Consider the following 18863-nt stretch of genomic DNA (forward strand, 5'->3'; position numbering starts at 1 on the left):
TTTTTTTGTTATGCAAAAATATGAAGCGGAAGCCACCAAAGGCAGCCACAGTATAATAAACGTTAGATAACAGTTAAAAAAACAACAACAGAAAATAAATAATTTCCAGCTGTTCCCCTTGCAAACAAAAAAACTAACAAAGAAGCGCTTACATGTTTTCCACAAAATTATTTTAAAAGCATACATATGTGTACCGTACAAATCTGTTTGTTACAACAACAGTTCAATATGAAAACAATTTATCAAAAAAATGTGCAGTCCAAAACCTGAATTGAAAAATACAAAATAAAATTATAAAAAAATACATTTAACCAATTTGTGTGCATGTGCTCCTCTTGCGCTGTTATACAGTCTCAATGTAAATGATTACAATAAAAACAGCAAAAATCAGCAGTAAAAAGACAAAACTTGCAAACATTTCTTCTACACACAACACTCACACACACAGACCCCAAGCAAACATGTTAACACCTATACACATAAAATGATTGTAAAAAACTGCATAATAAATGCATGAGACATTGAAAATAAAATACGCTGAATATAAAAAAATTTGAAAAAAATATGTGAAATTACTTAGTTTCATTTCCACTTCGTTCCAACAGTGTTTCATACTATTTTCGTACATCTGAAAATATTTATAGTGGCATTATATGAATTTTTTCCAAATGTTTCAATTCCATTTCGTTCCGCCAATGTTTCGTTTCCAATTTTTCAATATATGACATTTTCACTTCGTTCCAACATTGTTACTTACTATATTTATACATCAGATAAAAATTTTAGATGCATTATTTTAATTCACGCCTACTTTACAATTCACGCCACTCTGATTTGCCTCGCCCCATAAATTTTGAACCTTAGACCTTGCTACCACATTATCCAACTTTGATTCCACGATTAATATTTCCGTTTCGTTCCTATATAAATAGACCTTGCTTCCACATTATCCAACTTTGATTACATGATTAATATTTCCATTTCGTTCCTACATAAATAATTTTTTTATCAGTTTCATTTTCGGTTCTAAATTTTATTGGGTTTGATTCGTATTCTACTCCATTTCCATAAAAACTTTCATCAGAAGTAATTTATTCGTTCCAATTTCTTTCTGTTCCGATTTGTATAGCCTTTTTATATAATTTCGCAAGATTTTTTGTATCTGATGTTTTATTTTGTATTTCTTTATAATTTTTTCCTGTTCCATTTTCATATCGTTCCCAATTTTACGATGTTTCATTACATCGATGTCAATCGGATTCCATAAATCTTCTTATCCTCTATATATAAGAATGGGTGGGATAAGGGAAATTATCCTTAGTGGTCCCAGCGTAGAATTTCCTGCTAAAAGAAAAAGGAGGTCTAGAAACTCAGACTTTTCAGGAAACAGCAAAGCCATCTCTCTTCGCATCCTCCATATATAAGAATGGATCTCATACTTTCTTAGTAGTATCAGCCCAAAATTTTCTGCTGAAAAAAATAGGTCTAGAAACTCAGATTTTTCAGGAAACAGGGAAGCCATATCTCTTCGCATTCTCCATATATAAGAATAGATCTCATACTACCTTAGTATTTTCAACCCAAAAATTCCTGATTAAATAAACTAGCTAGAAACCCAGGTTTTCCAGGAAACAGGGAAGCCATATCTCGACGGAGTCTCAAATCTAACACCAATGTTATACCTCAGCTTTATGAGTCTGAATTTCACATGTTCCGGTTGAAGATGTACGTCAATCCGACAGATGATCTACATTTGAGGATGCGGAAGGCCTAATATTGGCGCTGGGCAGATTTTTTCGAACCAAATCAGATTTCCTGTGGTGTAATCCTTTATGAAGACAGTCTCTTTTTGGACTTATACTGATCTTAAAAATTGCACAAAAATGTTCATAATCATTCCTTTAATTGAGTGGACGCTCTTCGGCCTCGAAGAAAAGCAAATTGTTGTCCGTTCTGCTTGAGGGTTATTGCAGTTCTTTCCAAAAATCTTCAGGTCTTCTCGACACCCACGCCACCAGCTGAACTCACTACTTTCCTGCCGAGAAATTGTTTCGAGCTATCAGCGCTTGAAATCTCAACAATTTTATTTTCCAAACAGAAAACGTCATTTCCATTGTAAAATATTTTCTATAAATTCAATCGCGAGCAAAAAATTTCGAGAAATTTTTGTTTTTGTACAAAAAAATTAAGTTCAAATAAATGCTAACTTTTAAAGTTTGATTTTATTTACGCCAAAGTCACAACTCAAAATTAAATGTCCGTTAAAATTCAAATTCTATACGCAAATCACACACCTTCAGCAACAACAACATAGAACTGTTACAATTTCATTTGCCCCAAACCGACGTACAGCAGAAGCTCGCTTGAAAATTTAAAACTCTCCCTCTCTATAAATAAAATTTGGGACACGCGACGCGATTATGGACGCAACAGCTGCCACGCAACAGGTCTGTATCAATACGAGATCGCCAAGTTCGTACAATATTGTTTGTAATAAATGCAATACGTTGCCGAAGTTCGCAAACTACGATGAGTTTTTGGATCATAGTCGCGCGGAGCATGGACCCACAGTACGACGTGTGAGTGCGACACATGTTGTGTAAATTTTTGATAAGAATCCCACTCATTTACGTAAATATTATACTCTTTCTCACACAGAGCGCGCTTTCCATTGTAGCGGAGGACACGCTGGTTTCCGCACGCGGCAGTGTAAGTTGTGCGCCGTTACTGAACCAACTTAACCACCGAAGTTACGACTTCTCTCCTTGCAGATCTCTCACCTGAGTACGCACAGTTGCGCCAGTCCCACCTACACCGGCTCCTCGCTCTCCAACAACGTCTCCGACAACCACTTCGACCTCAACACGCTCAAGCGCCAGTGTTTGCTGGATGTCATCGAGCTGCTGAATAAGTGTTTCTGCATTTGGCATCGTCCGTCGCGCGCCAGCATGCCGCGCAGTGAGCGTCTTCACGCTTACCAATTGTTGCTGCGGAAATTGCGCGATCATATGCCCTTCGTGACGTTTCGTGATGCGCGCAGTATTGTGCGCCAGATAATACAGATTTATCTGCGGCAGCTGCGTTCGGGCGATATCGCTGGCGCTGCTTCCAAAACCCATGTGGACGATGACGCCGCGGATGAATGGCGTGTGTCGCGTCAATTGCGCGCTATGAAATCCAAAGCGGTGCTAGATAAACTCGCCTTTTTGCGCGGCTGTGATGATAAAGATGTGGAAGAGCTCGTGCCGGATAAGCTCTGCTCGTTCTGCAATATCGGCTTTCATAACACCGAGACGCTGTGGACGCACATGGTGAGCGCGCATTTGCCAGCGCGTAAACAGCAACGCAACAATTATATAACTACGGACTCTGTGCCTTCGGAATCCACAATGGATACGCTGTGTTCGAGTGGTAGACGTAGCCGGGTATCGCGTTCCACCATCGATACCGAAACGGACAATACGCAGCAGTCACAAACTGTTTCAGAGCCGACTAATCTGAGACGCAGTCGTCGACGTCGTCGTGGCATATGGCGTAATAGACAACGCGTGCGTGCCAAAAATAAGCTGGTATCCCTGAAGCAGGTACGTATAGCAGGTTCCATTTAAAAAGAAGCTCTTTAAGCGGTTAATATTTTGCTTAATTTTAGCTACGTCAAAGTCGTCCATCGACAAAACAAATCAGCAGTGAGGGAGACTCTATCAGCGTAAGAACCAAAGTAAGTGCTAAGCTCGCTTAAAGAGTTCGCTTTCGTTTCGCTTAAGTTCTATGTAACCTCTATGTCCTCCACAGTCCTCCAGCTATCACCTCGCCGACTACACTGATGAGTTCCTCGAGCAGTTCATCGATCTCTACCGTGAACAGCCATGCCTGTGGTACGCGAACTCGCCGGAATACCGCAATCGCAAGCTGCGCCAAGCCGCCTACGAGCTGCTGCACAAGAAGTATTGTCAGTTGCGCAATGTGCCAGCCGTCAGTCTCACCAAAATCAAATCCTTAATACGTAGCTTACGTTACTACTATGATCGGCTACAACAACCGCATACCGATCGCTTTCGCAGTAAAATTTGGCAACGCATGTCATTCATCGATACAGGTGGTGCGAGACCGACGCGTAAACGTAGTCACAGCGCAGACTCATATCAAACCATCGTATACGATTGTAGTGAATGTCCGCGTAAATTTAAACGTCCCACAGCGTACGCCAAGCACATACTTAGAACGCATCCGCCGACCGAGTGTCCGCCGTGTAATGAGAATTTCAACAACGCCGATGAGCTCGTGCATCATCTACTCTATATGCATCGTAAGGAAACGGATTGTCCGCTGTGTAAAGAAGGTCATAATGATTGGCGCTCGGCGGATCATCTCAGTCAACACTTCTTCGACCACCGTTGTCCAACCTGCGCGGAGATCTTTCGTGATGGCAACAACTATCGACGGCATCGCGCCAAGTGTCGCAACATAAATCGTTTCCATTGTAAGCATTGTACTTCGAAGTTTACCAGCACTATAGATTTTAAACGCCATGCGAAGGCCACACATCAGGAGGATCGTCCGTTTCGTTGCGAGGATTGTGAACTTAGTTTTAAGTATCTCGCGCCATTGATAAAACATCGGCGGCTACACAAACGTATGCAATCGTATTTTGCGTCGTGAGCGTGACTCTTGGGGGAGCTCAAGTATACCATGTGAGCTGACTGACGATATCGCAGCTCTAAGGTTTAGTTTTAGATGGAAAATTTTAAGTTGAATTAAAATAAGCAGCAACACAAAATGTGTATAACTATAGTTATTCTTGCGGATGGCAGACCAAACTGAAGTTAAGTAAAGTATTAAGACGAAGAGAACGAAGATCGAGCCAAAGACCGTTGACCGCGCTGACAACAGAATTTACTTTCATAACAACAAATTTTTATTAGACTATTTCTAAGCACAAGGCACGAATATAACAAGATTTATAGCTAGAAACGAGAAAATCTCTCTTCAACAAACACAAAAAGTTAGTAGCTTCTGTGGCTAATTATTCCTCATCTTCTGCAAGTTCTTCCGCATGATCCCTTTCAGCCTCAGCGTCATCAGCTTCTGCTTGCTTATCATCCAAGTCAGCTTGATCTTCCAGATGTTCCAGATCGTCGATGTTGTGATGTTGGATCGCATTTATCTCACCACTCTCACCGCTCTCACCACTATTATGGATTTCGGCATGCTCGTCACTCTTGTCGTTACTGGCGTCATGTTCTTCTGCAATCGCACCAACCTCTTCTTCGCCATTATCTTCTTCATGTGCACCCTCCTCCTCTTCATTTTCGCCATTATCTTCAGCATGTGCACCCTCCTCTTCTTCACTTGGTACTTCCTCAACAATTTCTTCTTCGCTCTCAATGGGCACATCTCTACTCTTACGTCCTACAATGCTTTTGTCGGCTTTCGAGGAACAAGGACCGCTATGTAGGAAACGTACTCTAGGCACTTCTGGAAGTGGAAATAGAAAAGGAACTTCAGAGTGTGTATTGCAACTGATCACTGATCCCACAATAAATCTTCTGGTAAGCTCATGATCTTCCCTGTATCCGTAGGCTACACCGGGTTCTAGAGTTCAACGGAGTCCTACATACAATCCGGAACCCGCCATATAACGCTACTTGTGATCAGTTATTGGTATTACCCGATTGAAATCCTCCCCATTTACTTACTCTGACCCAAGGAACGCTGCAATGCCGAGGAACATCTAATCTTATTGTTGAGAACACAACGGGAAGGCACGGTTACGTGTTCACCATCAACTATCGCACAAACTGGCATGTATAGGCGCGGACACACGGTCTCCCTACATAACGGTTGCGGTGCAGCAGCTTCGGAGAGATTATCCAATTCGGACGATGCTTCATTGGCGAAAATATGAGCTGGCGAGCTCACAACGGCAAGGATTACTAAGCAAGTGTAGGCACGCATTTTCTCAAATCGTTAATTACTTGTTAATTATTTTTTAATAAAAATATACACTGAAAGCACCGTTACTAGGCTTTGAGACACTATTGAATTTGTGATATAACACTGCTCGAACTCAAGCGCTTTTAAATGAATCACATGAAGGTTAAAGCGCGTTATCGAGCAAAAAAGTATGCCAACAACTGTATAAATAACGGTTGGGAAAACTAACAGTACGGTTTGTTTGTATAACTTGGGAGTTTGAAACGAGTTTCAAATATATTCAAGGTTGAAACTTTATTTGATTTGCGAAAAAAAAGTGGCACAAAGCATCACATTGACGGCCAGTCCTTGGGAAAGTTCAAATTACAAGATAGATGGTTTTAACAATACTGTAAATATTTGTTATATAAAGAGTGAAAAACAGTCGACAGTTAATTTCTGAAAACTAGCTCAACCACAATGGTTTTAGGCAGTCTCCGACAGATGGCCTTTACATCAGCTCGGCCAAATCACAGCGACATTACATAAGCTAATCGACAGGAATGAGGGCTCGAGATGCGATCTGGCAACCCAATGCTTCACACAGCGACATTACATAAGTTAATCGGCATAAATGAGAGCTTGAGATGCGACCTGGCAATCCGAAGCATCCTACACATTGAAGCGTCTTGAACCCACAGCGACATTACATAAGCTAATCGACAGGAATGAGAGCTCGGGATGCGATCTAACAATCCGGCTTTCTAAAAAAAAAAGAATACGATGAACGAATCAGAAACTCATGAAATAAACAAGCGGGTTGAACTCGAAAAGGTTCCTGGAAAAGCATGCTTATTAGAAGAGAGTGAAAATAGAAGAAATCCAGTTCTACCATTATTCAAGAAAACTACAATTACTGGGACGAACGGTTCTAGCTACCTCATGGTAGCTACTGAAACCACGACAGATTCCCATATAAGTCATAGGCTGCAAGATGTTTGCTCCAGTCAGTCCGAACAAAAAGGTTTGACTCAGACTTAAGCCGACTAAGGAGTCGTTTCCGGTTATTTCCCGTTAGTCGGCTTTGATGACAACATGGAGTTCCTTTCTTTTAAACAGGGCTTTATTAACTAGCTAACATTCGTGTAGCAGTTACAAGAGCTCTATGTAAAAGGAAGTAACTCCATCTTGTCATCGAAATCCGCTGACGGGAAGTAACCGGAAACGGTTCTCGCAAATTTTGAAGCAAAGAATAGAAAGGAGGATGGAGCGAAGTGGCTTTCGAACACTGTCTAAACATACTAAATTAATGCTTTAATCAATATAAAATTCGTATGTAGTACAGAATTGACAACTTCCGCTAGATAAATGACAACTGCAGTGACACTCAAACTGTCGAAATTAACAGTTTAAATGCACTGCGTTTTTATAACTTTAAATAAACAAATACAGCTTTTTCTCAATCTTTATTGTCGAAAATTATTATTTCACCGCATCATTTCAAGGATTCGTATCCAAAACACGACTATTTACGCCTTTTCCACCATTCGGCCTTACACGAATCGGTCTTGGTCTTCGTCTCGGCCTACGTCCCCCTCTTCCCGGACGTCTACGTCTTCTTGCGTTGCAATGGGTCCGACGTACAAGAAATATGTTATAGCGGGCTTCATTGAAAGAGAATACAATTAATGTATGTTTCCATGCACAAACGTTTTTTTTTTTTTTTTTGGACTAACCTGCAACACCGCGTCTGCGCGCACAGTCAATATCCAAGCGCAACAAACAAATATTCGCATATGTACGAAGTTTGCCCTCAAATCTAGCACAGACCGGACGATAAATACGCGGACAATAAGCTGGACAGTCGAGCTTCGTCGAACCCGGGGGAGATGGACGTGATGGGGGTGACGGAGGCGGTGGAGCTGGTTTTTCCGTTGGCGCTACTGTGGGTGTAATTGCACCTGTGGAATTCCTCGTGGTGCTGCTTAGTTGTTGCAGCGAAGGTGCTACGATGGCTAATAAAGCCAAGCACAATAATAGACGCATGATTGTGCTGCGGTATTTTGCGCAGAAACTATATTTCTTACAAATCTACAAGCCTACTTGTATTAGACGCTGTTAAAATACAACTAAGCTTGAAACGGATAGCGTTTAGGTACTTATGGCTTGTCATTATTTACCTAATTTAGTGGGAATCGAAGCGGTCTGGCGCCGATTGCTTGCTTTAATTGTTATACAACTGTGCAAAGAATAGCTTTTAAGCTATGTTCTACCGTTTACCATGCTAAATAAGTGGTTTCTTTTTGATTGACACAGGGAAGTCGCAAATTAGCAAAAATACCATTGAAGTATGTTTAAGTATTTGCGTATCATTTTCGCAATATTTACCCAAAAAAACACATGAGTAAACTGAAATTGTGCAAAGATGATTGTAGAATGTGAAAATAGTATTATCGAGAATTATTTAAAGCGATATAATTGACAAATTTGGAATTTTTCATTTTATTTAACATAACTTAAAAAATCTAAATAAAACAAAAACGGTTTGGGACATCAGTAAAATTCTTTATTCCCGTGAAAGTACATTCGATACCAATATATATGGAACGGAATTTCTTTTGCATGGCCACCACAGTCACGCTTGCAGAAGTCTAGACACTGAACCCAAGATTCGACGGTTTTTAAGCATAAATCGGCCAATACTGCTACAATTTCACGTTCGATATTCGTACAAAGTTCATCAATCGTCGCTGGCTTGTTGTCATAGATCATATTCCCACAGGAGATAGTCTAATGGCGTCAAAACGCATGAGCGAGGATACCAATTGACTGGACCATTTCGTGAGATAACACGTTTACCAAACTTCGGTTTCAATAAATCGATTATGACATTCGCTGTTTGCTTTGTGGTGCCGTCCTGTTGGAACCACATATTGTCCAAGTCTATATCATCCAATTCGGGCCAAAAATATGCGATTATCACTGAGCGATAGCGATTCCCTATCACAGTAGCGTGCCAGTTTTGCCAGCCCAATGACGCCGACGGCCCATAAACCCCACCAAACCGTAACTTTTTCGGGATGCAATGGTGACTCATTGAGTACGTGTAGAATGCATATTTTGCTTATTGACGTAGCCATTCAGCCAGAAATGCGCCTCATCGCTGAATATGATTTTGAATTCATTGATTTCAATGAAAATCCGGATCATTCTCAAGTTGTTGCTCAGCCAAATTCACGAACATACGACGATTCTGGTGGTCAAGCGGCTTCAGTTCTTGTGTCAATTTGAACTTTTAAGGATGTAGGCCAAGATCCTTTCGTAAAATTCGCTTGTGAGAGACTGATTTGGGTCTTCTTCAATTGAAGCGCTAGCGGCAGCAATATTCTCGACACTACGGACACTTCTTTGTCTTACTGGCATGGAAACAATTTGTACTGTGCCTGTGGATTAAAATTTTTCCACTAGATGCAATTGTTGAACTGAACAGGGCGATTATGACGATCATAAATTGAAGGTAGCGCTCTTAAAGTTGAGACCACTGACTCCGAATTTCGGTAGTAAATTTTAATAATTTCGACTCGTTGTTGGATCGTATATCTTTCCATGATGAAATGGCAAACCTTACTGAAGAGAAATGTCAAAAGAGCGGGGAAAATATGGCATCGTTTGCTGTCCCTACCGGTGTACTTTTGTAGCGCCCCTATTGAAAAACCCTTTATGCATGTATGTATAGATGAATATATGTATGTATGTATATATGATGAATATATGCGTAATTTGCTCCAACTTTTTCTGGTAAAACCCTTAAAAACTTCCATTCAACTCGCACACATTTAGGAGATTTACACACATAGTCACACTTAAGCAAAGTTCACACTTTAAAAGAGCGTAAAAATACTTTATTTGCGTTTATTTATAAAATAACGGTTATTGTTATATAATTATAACTGTTTATTGCACTTATTATTTATTGTAAATATTATTTGAAAAGTTTTGTAGGCAAGAGCTGAGCAATTTATGTTAGACTTGCATTCAGACAACCGTTATTATTTATATATTATTATTAATATATTATAATTCACATATTACTATTTATATATTTTTAATTTCGCATTTATTTTCACTATCTTATTATATTAAAGCACTTCAAAAGGCCACTGTAGACTTAAAATGCTAAACCATCCGCAAACCTAACCTCAAAGCTCATCCATATAACCCATTTTGCAGGCATGTCGCAGTACAGCCAGCAAACGCATATTTACTGCATCACCACCGATCTCAATGGAAACTCGCTGAAACTCTTCGCCACGCAAATCGGTTTCGAAGAGATGTGAGATCTTAGCGCATTCCTCTTGGCTCGAAAGCATCCAGGGTAGAAAGTGTAGCGTAATCATGACGCCATAGAAAGCATAGCGTTTAAAGTGTGCGTGGAATGCTTCAAAACTTTACGATTTACATTTTAAATAACGGGTTTAATTATATAAACAAAAATAAGTAAATAAATACAAAACACTAACCTGTAGGCATCCAATTGCGCTTCATCGACTTTCGCATTGCCTTTAACAGCTGCCTGCAGTGTATTAAACATGTTTGCGTGATATGTTTGCAGCATTTCCAACCAAATTGCATCGCGCGTTTCTTCAGTTGTATTCATGTACATGAAGAAACTCAAGTCTAGGCAGGGACTGCCGTAACGCATCTCTTGGAAATCAATCATTTTCACATCGGCCACTTTTGGCTCGGCCACATCGCCAGCTGCTTGCTCCTCATAACGGAACAGCACATTATTGCGATTGTAATCACCATGTAATATAGCGCCGAAATGCTTATCTTGCGCGTTAGTCTCAACACCTGTGCGTATTTTCTCCAACAAACGCGTTGGCTCTTCAATATACTTCGCACGCATATCGCGTAAACGCTCAATCAATTTCAAATCATCGGCATTCTGCCTATCGAATGTATTGCCATCAATTTTACGATCGAAAAAGTCATAAAAGCGATCGAAGGCGGCGCGAAACAGATAACGATAAAAATTTTCTTGCGCATCTTTAGGATCTGCATCGTTTATGAACGGCAGCGTTACAATTTCACTTTTCAAGCGTTCCAATTGCGCTGGATCCACAAGCCGCAAGGCATAGCTAATTGCGTGATATTGCCCAATTGTGCGACACATTGGCAACAAGTGTTCACGCGTCAGATACAGACGTGGTCCCAACACATAACCGCGCGGTTTCAAATGCTCGAGCACCAACACCGATTCACGTACGCCCGGCGCGGCGCTCAACCCCTCAATATAACCGAATTTCGCAACATACGGATGTGGCACCCAATCGTCAATCGTTATATCGAGCTTAGCGGCGGCAAGCACTTTAGCAAAAGCGGGCAATGCGCGTTCATACACAAATATTTCATTGGCAAATTGTATGTACGATTTGCTGGACTCGCGAAAGGCGACATCGCCTTTCATGAATTTGGCCACCAGCAGACGTTGTTGCTTGGCGCTGTGTAATGAGAAAGTGTAAAGTTATTAGTAAAAATGTGTAAAGTAAGCTTATGAGTTAGCTACACACCCGTCGGCAGTCTGTGTATGCAATTGTATGTTGTAGAGTGCCGACATAAAACCGTCCAGCCCGCTTGCATGCTCCAGCTCAAACTTTAACAAGGTTTCGCCTTGCAATTGCGACACAATTTCCGGCACTACATATTCCTTAATATATTTTAAATGCGAATTCTCGTTTGACTCACTCATTGCGGCGGAAAATTAGCGCGATGACTGTTTGAAAGGCACTGTTGGATATAGGAATTGTTGGATTTGCGGCAGCTGTGTTTAATAAGCAGTGTGTCGGCCTGAAGAAGGATAGAAAGGAAGTGAGTCAGTGAGAAGAATAAGAATTTTTAAATTGTTTGTTGTTTAACGTTGTAGATTTCACTTTTTTTTTCTAAATTAATATGACCAACAACAACTATCATATTTAGCGCATAAAATACGACTTAAATGTACTATTTTTATTTAATTCCACAAAAATTATAGCTCTACTTGTATTTTATTGTTTATAATTGCTTAATTTGACAACTAATTCGCTTGCTGCTAACTACGTGCGCTTCAAATCACTACTTGTTTACGAATCACTTAGTTAAGGCACGCTATCTGCTATATGTTTATATATAAGCAGAGAAAGCTTTTAATTAAGGTGATGCTTTATCAGCAAATTATATCAAGATTTTAAGTGGCACTTGAATAAGCGCACAATCAACGTGGACAAATCACCAGCTGAGGTGGGCACATTTCGTCAGTTGTCTGTATGTAGTATGCAAATAAGTGGAAATGTTCTTAGGAATGTTTATCAGCGGCAACTAACAATATATTATTATTATCATACGCTACTATCAGCATTTGTATTTACATTGCAACTGTGCTCATTGATAGCTCTTATTATCAATTGTTAGATAGCAACACTTTGAAATTCCACTTAAATTTTTTTATTAATATTTGTGGTTCCAGATGAGCTTGTAGTAGTTTATATATGACAAATCTTCTCTGTGCACGTCAGCAAGTTCATTGTATAGTTCTCAATACGCCCATAAACAATTCACATGCTATTTTTGCAAGCAATACAGCTTTGGTTCGTCAAATCAGCAAGTAACAATTATTTACATCAAGCAATTAAATGTAATGTAAATTGACACACGCATTCCATTAAACAATTATTGTTTATATACTTGTATTTAATATGTTTACAATAAAAGCGCCGGCACGCACAAATATTTACATATGAGCTTAACTAAGTATTATTTTAGCTGCTTGACTTTTATTTGACAACTATTTTTTGCTTAGTTTGTAAAGAATATGCATTGCAAAGCATAATGCAAAATTATAATTTACGCAGGGTTGCTTTTGACCGTCAAATTTGCTGCTACTTTTTACGAACTGTTATATTGTAGCACAACATTTGGTATATTTAATAATAAATATAGCATTTAAAGAAATGTTTTTCACAGCATTAATGCATAAATTTAGTAGCTTTCACTTTCCTCTTCCATTGTAGCTTTCAACAAAGTTTTCTTAAACAATCATAATTTATTACATCAACACCGCCACCCTACTGCCGTTTTCTCAACCATGCATTATCGCATATTTCGCGCGCTTTTACATTTTCTTGTGTCGTCATACGCTACCTAGCACTGAACACACACCATGCGAATGTCGCACAACAAAAAACAGCTGACTTTATCAGTCATCATGCAGTGAATGGGAAAATACATAGACGCATTAAAGTACATCTTTTCCAATTGTATACTTTGTGCACTGTTTTTGGTGAAAACACAAAAAAAGTGATTACAATTGGTTTTAAATTACAAGAGTCAGCAGATTAGTGTGTTAGCAGGAGCAAAAAACGTATTTGCGCATAAGCGTTACACGCTATGGAGCAGGTTGCACATGTAGAAGCGTGCCGCCTGTGCGCTAATTTCTATGTGACCGGTGCTGAGGTCGAATTTGTGCATCTCTATCAACCATTGGACGGACTTGAGGAGCAGCTACAGTTTGTACGCACGGAATTGGGCAACTGGCGCTTACAGGTAAGTGCGTCGTACGCTGAAGGCGCTATTGAATTTGCACACATTTCACCATATGCAGCAATTGTTGACGAATGTTTATTATTTTTTGTTTTTGGTATTGTTGTTGTGTGTCACATTATGTAGATTTCGGACAACGACGGCTTGCCGCAACGTATTTGTGCCAATTGTTTTACACAATTCTGCAATATATATGCATTCCGTCAGCAATGCATGTTGGCACAAGAAAAATTGTTGCAATCATTTGTGGGCGTTGGTTTGAGTGCAAATAATACAGCTACCGACGTATCTAAACCACAGGTGAGCGCTAACGCTGATTTGAGCAGCGACAGTGAGCTGTTGAATGGTCTAAAAATCGAAGCGCCTGTGACCAGCGCCGAATTAATGGCCAGTTTAGATTGTCTACAAACACCCACCACTAGCGCTGATGTCATTGCCAGCTTAGATGGCATGCAAATGCCCGCCAGTGTGGCGGAAACACTCTCCATGCTCACACAGGAGTTGACTACCATGCAAAATGGTACACTGCTGGACACTAGCGCCAATTCCATAACCACGCATGCCAATATGGATACGAAGACGGCGCAAACGAATGTTTTGCAATTTAATGCAGCTACAACAACAACACAAAATATCTACTATACACAACAGACGCCAATTAGCACAGTAAGTGCGGGCACAAATACGCCAGTGACTTTAGTGGCCAGCAGCAGCAGCAGCGACACAAAGCGTGCTGCAAAGTGTGGCAAATCAAACGACATTGATTTGGAGGATATGCTACAGGGCAGCATAATACAGAAGAGCACTAATACCACTACAGATTTGAAGCCTACCACGCAAAGTGATGTCGCTGCAGCTCAAGAGCATTACGCCAGCTACGATGAGCTGTTGGAAGATGGTGCGTAGTTGGAATTTTGTTTGCTAGAATTTCTATTACAAATTGTATTTTTATAATTGTCACACACAGATATGGATCTAATCTCCTGCTCCGAACCGGAGGACTCACAAGAAATGGACGAACTCGAAGCAGATGTGGATCCCAGCACACAAACACGCATCTCACGCAATCCCTTCGCCTGTCAATACTGCTACTGCCCCAACTCCGGCTCCATAGATCACCTGGTGTTCGATAGCTCCGAAGCGCTCTCACAGCACTTCTTTGACGTGCACGACCCGAATTTGCCCTACACATGTCCGTATTGCCCGCAAAAATACAGTTCCGTCAAGCAACGCGACTATCATGTGCGGCTCATACACCCGACCGCCGCCAAGGCCGAACACTGCAGCTATTGTAAGAAGTCGCTACGTTCGCCCAAGGAATTGCACGAGTTCAACTGTCAATATGTAAGCAATTGGCATTGTGAGACGTGTGATCAGCGTTTTGTGCAAGTGCCCTTGGGGCGTTTTCGCACGCATCAGCGTCATCATGCGGCGAGCAAGTACAAGTGTCGCGATTGTGCGCGTGTCTTTGTGCGTCGCAGCAATTTGGAGGCGCACGAACGCATGCATCGACCCGCCGCCAATCCCGTTACTCACACGATACAGTGCGAGCAGTGTAAAGAAGGTGAGCGCCGAGCGCATGCAAATTACGAAATTAAATGCTTACATGTAGAGACACGCAATTAAATTATTTTTATTTCCATTTATACACAGTATATTCCAATGATTACGAGCTGCGTCGCCACAAGTATCAGGCGCATAATGGCGCTCTGCCCGTGCGTTGCGAGTACTGTCACAAGGGTTTCGTCAGCATGGCCTTTCTCAGTCGCCACACGCAACACTTCCATCCAGAGAAGTTGAATAGCAACAATTACGCCTCGGCCACTTGCAGCAATTGCGGCTGCGCCTTCAGCTCGATACACAAACTGCGTTTGCATTTACAGCGTCCGCGTGACGAGAATGGACGCTGTGTGGAAATTGTGCACGAGGTGGCACCGTATCAGGAGCGTGCACGCCAACTGCGTCGACCGCGTCTACACTCCTGCCAACACTGCAATAAACGCTTCTCCACGCGCGCCACACTCGAGAAACACATGAGCACGCACGAGGCCGTCACGTATGGCTGTAATGAGTGCACGACGACCTTCGAGAATGCCAACGAGCTGAAGCAGCATGTCATGCAGTTGCACGTGAAACCGCGCTACCTCAAATGTGAGCACTGCGACAAGCGTTTCTGTTATATGCGCGAACTGCAACAGCACCAGAGAGTGCACGCGGCGGCGTACGATGACAAATCGCTGCATTGCGCCATCTATAGGTGTGGCTTTGTCGCATCCAGCGCGCAGGAGGCGCACGACCATGCGGTGCTCAAGCACAAGCTGCTCGCCTGTGACTATTGCGATGGGCTCTTCTCGCGCAATCGGCTTTCAGGTAAGTGCTCAATGCAATTGCAAGCTTAAACCGTTATTTATAACTGTGTCAACTTACAGCTCACGTACGCAATGCGCATGCCTCGGTAATTGGTGCAACTGAACCGAATAACAACCGTGTCAATGAAGGTCGCTTACGCGCTAATGCCACCTTGGCGGCGCAAAACGAAGACTCTTTGGCTGTGGCCAGCATACTCAATCACACCAGCAGTCAAGTAAATAATAACGATATAATGGTCTCATTCGAAGACAACGCCAATAATGGCGGTGAGAAGGTGCGCGTCGAATTGGTGCACCAACAAACGCCGAGTATTAGCAGTTTAGTGTTGCAAGAGCAAACGTCCAACACTTTCAAACCACTCATACCTTCGTCGGCTGTTGATGAAATGGAGCAGAATTTCCTAATGAATAATTTGCTCGATCCGGATCATGAGATCATCGTCACATGATAGATTGTGGACGACCTACTTTGGTATATGTAGTTGTGACTGTTGATTTCAATACAAGAAAACAAAAACAAAATTGTTTTGCAAAAAAGTATTGCCCCAAAATTGTATGCAAAAAAGCTTAAGTGTGACCTTAAAGTGAAAATCTCATAGCATTAAAATTTAAAACTAAAAAATAATAATTGTTTTTCCGACAATTTGCGACGTTTAAGTGATTATTTTTTAATTAAAAACATATGTTTAGTTATCCAAAGAATTTATTTTAACAGTTGTTATTTACAGCTGCGAAAAAACAACTATTGAATTAAAAAAAAAACTAATGAATTGCACATAATGCATTTTAATTATGTAATTCTCGTAAGTTTAGCATATAAACATATACAGCAGAATATTGCTTGAACAAAAACATATTATTTACGATTTATAGCAAAGAATTGCTAGCAAACTGAAGCTATAATTTACATTAGCATTTTAATTAGCATATAAGCCCTACCGACAGCGCATTAAACCACAACTGTATATGAAAAGCAAGCTATTAAAAACAGTATTCCAATTAAAAACATAACTTCCGAAAAAACAACAGCTAATAATGTAACGGGAATTGCCAATTTAGACAGCTATATACGTATTGGCAAAAGAAAAATCAAACTCCAAGAAAAACTTTGAATATAAGTAAAATTATTGGAAAAAATTGCGCTGCATACCAAAATTTCATTGATTTGAGTTTTTAAACAAAAAACAATACATGTTCGAAAATTCAAACATATTTCGAAAATGCACATTTGCCGCAAAAATATTAAAATAGACAGCTAGCAATTATAAAAACTTATATTTAGACATATAACATGCAGCCAAGTGAATTTCGAAATTTCGAACAAGCATAAAATTACTAAAAGGTAATCAAAAAAATATAAATAATAATTGTATTAAACAAAAAACAAACTTACATAAGTGCGTAATATATATAAGCAACATTTTGCAACGTATTTTTGTCGAATTTTTACAGCAACCACTAAATTTCTTCGAAAAAATTTGTTTTATAATATTAACTTAAACATTTTTGTTATTACTTTAGTTATTTGTTATTGATTAGACTTGTATTTACGAATTTTCAAAGTCAAAGCTTACGAAACTATTAATTTGTATGACTTAATTCCTTCGCATTAATCAAAAATTTGCGAAAAAAATATGATCAACTTTCTTTAAGCAATTTTTTGTTATTTTTTATAACAATACGAATTTGGCAACTCCTTACAGTTATTCAAAAAAATTAATGTATTCAATTACGAAGGCTGTTAGCTAGTAATATAAGTTTTTTAAGGAATTTGTAAAAACATTTCAATATATTTTGTTTAATTTTAGGCTTTTTTTCGTACAAAATTTATCTTTTTATTTACAAAAAATATTGGTTTATCCAAAAAATTATTTGAAAAATCTGTAGAATAATGAAATACTCAATAATTGGCACTTTTTGATAAAAAATAATAATTTCGAATTTTCGAATATGCTTGTAAAATGTAACTTTATAGTAGGGCAAGCTTTAAAAACTGCCTACTAACATAAATTAACGCTTTTTAGGCATTCGAAATTAACTTCGAAAATTCGAACATTAATAAAAATATGTCAAAAACTAATTAAATATCATATAAACACGAAGAATTTTGTTAAAAGCTACATATTTTGGTTATAGAAATATTTTTGTGCTCATAAAAAGCAATTGTTATGCTCTTTTTATTGCTACAGCCATGTACAACAACGATTTTTGTTTTTATTATAACACATATTAAGTAGTACGGGGTCATAAAAAATACACAGAAGCTACAATTAATTAGTTTAAAAGCTGTCAACATTATTTTTGCTCTAAGATAAACTTAGCTATGTAATGTATATTATTTAATTTTATTGTTTCAGCTCAGTATGTCAATCTAAGTAATTTCGCAAATAAGTAAGATTATTAGTTAGTATTAAACAATATTAGTTTTTTAGTTGTTGCTAGTTATTTTGCATTCCATGGCTTGAAAAGTAAAACTCTTAATGATTATATTATAAGTTTATGCATTGAAATTGTATACAAAATTTAGTAGGAAGTGAATATTGTAAGCATAGAATTACATATGTATTTACATAAATGAAATATGTAAATTTAGTTGTAGCGTTTCTCATCTATATACAGACAGATACCCATTGGCACATAATTATATACACTCATACATACATAACCCCGCCTAATTGTACTCATGTTTAAATTGAAAAGCCTGAAGCTAAAATTTATAAATATTCGAACTGATATCTAAACTGTAATACAATATTTTATACAAAAACAAAAATGTCTCAATAAATAAATAAATATGTACGTACATATGTATATGAAAAGTATGTAAATAAATTAGGAATGTTTATCAGTCGTCGCTAGTAATGATGCTAACAAATGAGGGGTGTTCGAAAATATTTCGAACATGTTCAAAATTAAAAAAATTCGTTTTATTCGAACTTCGAAAAGAAATGTTTGTTAGAAGATGCTTATAAGCCGCAAATTTCAAAATTTATTTTTTCAGTT

General features: G+C 39.2%; 4 protein-coding genes across 12 annotated transcripts in view; 2 read left to right on the forward strand and 2 right to left on the reverse strand.

Moving 5' to 3' along the window:
- The window catches only part of LOC105208560 (uncharacterized), a 29559-nt gene extending 16801 nt beyond the window's left edge, over window positions 1–12758 (reverse strand). Inside the window, exons 1-5 of one of the 9 annotated variants that reach the window (XM_011178475.3) lie at window positions 12687–12758; window positions 11487–11763; window positions 10434–11417; window positions 7650–10359; window positions 7361–7577 (exon numbers count right to left, since the gene is read on the reverse strand). In XM_011178475.3, the coding sequence (XP_011176777.2) occupies window positions 10113–10359; window positions 10434–11417; window positions 11487–11665 (1410 nt within the window). In that variant the 5' untranslated portion in view covers window positions 11666–11763; window positions 12687–12758 and the 3' untranslated portion in view covers window positions 7361–7577; window positions 7650–10112. Of the gene's footprint in view, window positions 1–7360; window positions 7578–7649; window positions 10360–10433; window positions 11418–11486; window positions 11764–11917; window positions 12179–12320; window positions 12514–12571 lie in introns of those variants that run through there. The other 8 variants (XM_011178473.3, XM_011178476.3, XM_054232557.1 and 5 more) reach the window with 8 other exon arrangements.
- LOC105208558 (uncharacterized) lies at window positions 54–5955 on the reverse strand. Its single transcript, XM_011178471.3, has 2 exons — window positions 5697–5955; window positions 54–5475 (listed from the first exon to the last, which is right to left on the reverse strand). The coding sequence occupies exons 1-2, from the start codon at window positions 5953–5955 to the stop codon at window positions 5024–5026; spliced, it is 711 nt and encodes a 236-aa protein (XP_011176773.2). The 3' UTR covers window positions 54–5023.
- On the forward strand, window positions 2421–4777 carry LOC105208557 (uncharacterized). The gene is made up of 5 exons (XM_011178470.3): window positions 2421–2579; window positions 2659–2709; window positions 2772–3584; window positions 3650–3718; window positions 3793–4777. The coding sequence occupies exons 1-5, from the start codon at window positions 2421–2423 to the stop codon at window positions 4657–4659; spliced, it is 1959 nt and encodes a 652-aa protein (XP_011176772.2). The 3' UTR covers window positions 4660–4777.
- Window positions 12759–12971: 213 nt separating the features above from the next.
- Window positions 12972–18116, forward strand: LOC105208562 (zinc finger protein 93). The gene is made up of 5 exons (XM_011178481.3): window positions 12972–13494; window positions 13618–14389; window positions 14459–15055; window positions 15145–15861; window positions 15921–18116. Exons 1-5 carry the CDS (start codon window positions 13339–13341, stop codon window positions 16307–16309), a joined length of 2631 nt encoding a protein of 876 aa, XP_011176783.1. The 5' UTR covers window positions 12972–13338; the 3' UTR covers window positions 16310–18116.
- Window positions 18117–18863: the final 747 nt, after the last annotated feature.

Source organism: Zeugodacus cucurbitae, chromosome 5, assembly GCF_028554725.1.
Source record: "Zeugodacus cucurbitae isolate PBARC_wt_2022May chromosome 5, idZeuCucr1.2, whole genome shotgun sequence".
Taxonomy (NCBI): domain Eukaryota; kingdom Metazoa; phylum Arthropoda; class Insecta; order Diptera; family Tephritidae; genus Zeugodacus; species Zeugodacus cucurbitae.

Coding starts and splice junctions, on each gene's coding strand:
- LOC105208558 (XM_011178471.3), bottom strand. CDS start 5,955: ATGCGTGCCTACACTTGCTTAGTAATCCTTGCCGTTGTGAGCTCGCCA. Junction 5,476..5,696: donor GCAGCGTTCCTTGGGTCAGA/GTAAGTAAATGG, acceptor TTCCACTTCCAG/AAGTGCCTAGAGTACGTTTC.
- LOC105208562 (XM_011178481.3), top strand. CDS start 13,339: ATGGAGCAGGTTGCACATGTAGAAGCGTGCCGCCTGTGCGCTAATTTC. Junction 13,495..13,617: donor TGGGCAACTGGCGCTTACAG/GTAAGTGCGTCG, acceptor CACATTATGTAG/ATTTCGGACAACGACGGCTT. Junction 15,862..15,920: donor CTCGCGCAATCGGCTTTCAG/GTAAGTGCTCAA, acceptor GTCAACTTACAG/CTCACGTACGCAATGCGCAT.
- LOC105208557 (XM_011178470.3), top strand. CDS start 2,421: ATGGACGCAACAGCTGCCACGCAACAGGTCTGTATCAATACGAGATCG. Junction 2,710..2,771: donor TGGTTTCCGCACGCGGCAGT/GTAAGTTGTGCG, acceptor CTCTCCTTGCAG/ATCTCTCACCTGAGTACGCA. Junction 3,585..3,649: donor AGCTGGTATCCCTGAAGCAG/GTACGTATAGCA, acceptor GCTTAATTTTAG/CTACGTCAAAGTCGTCCATC.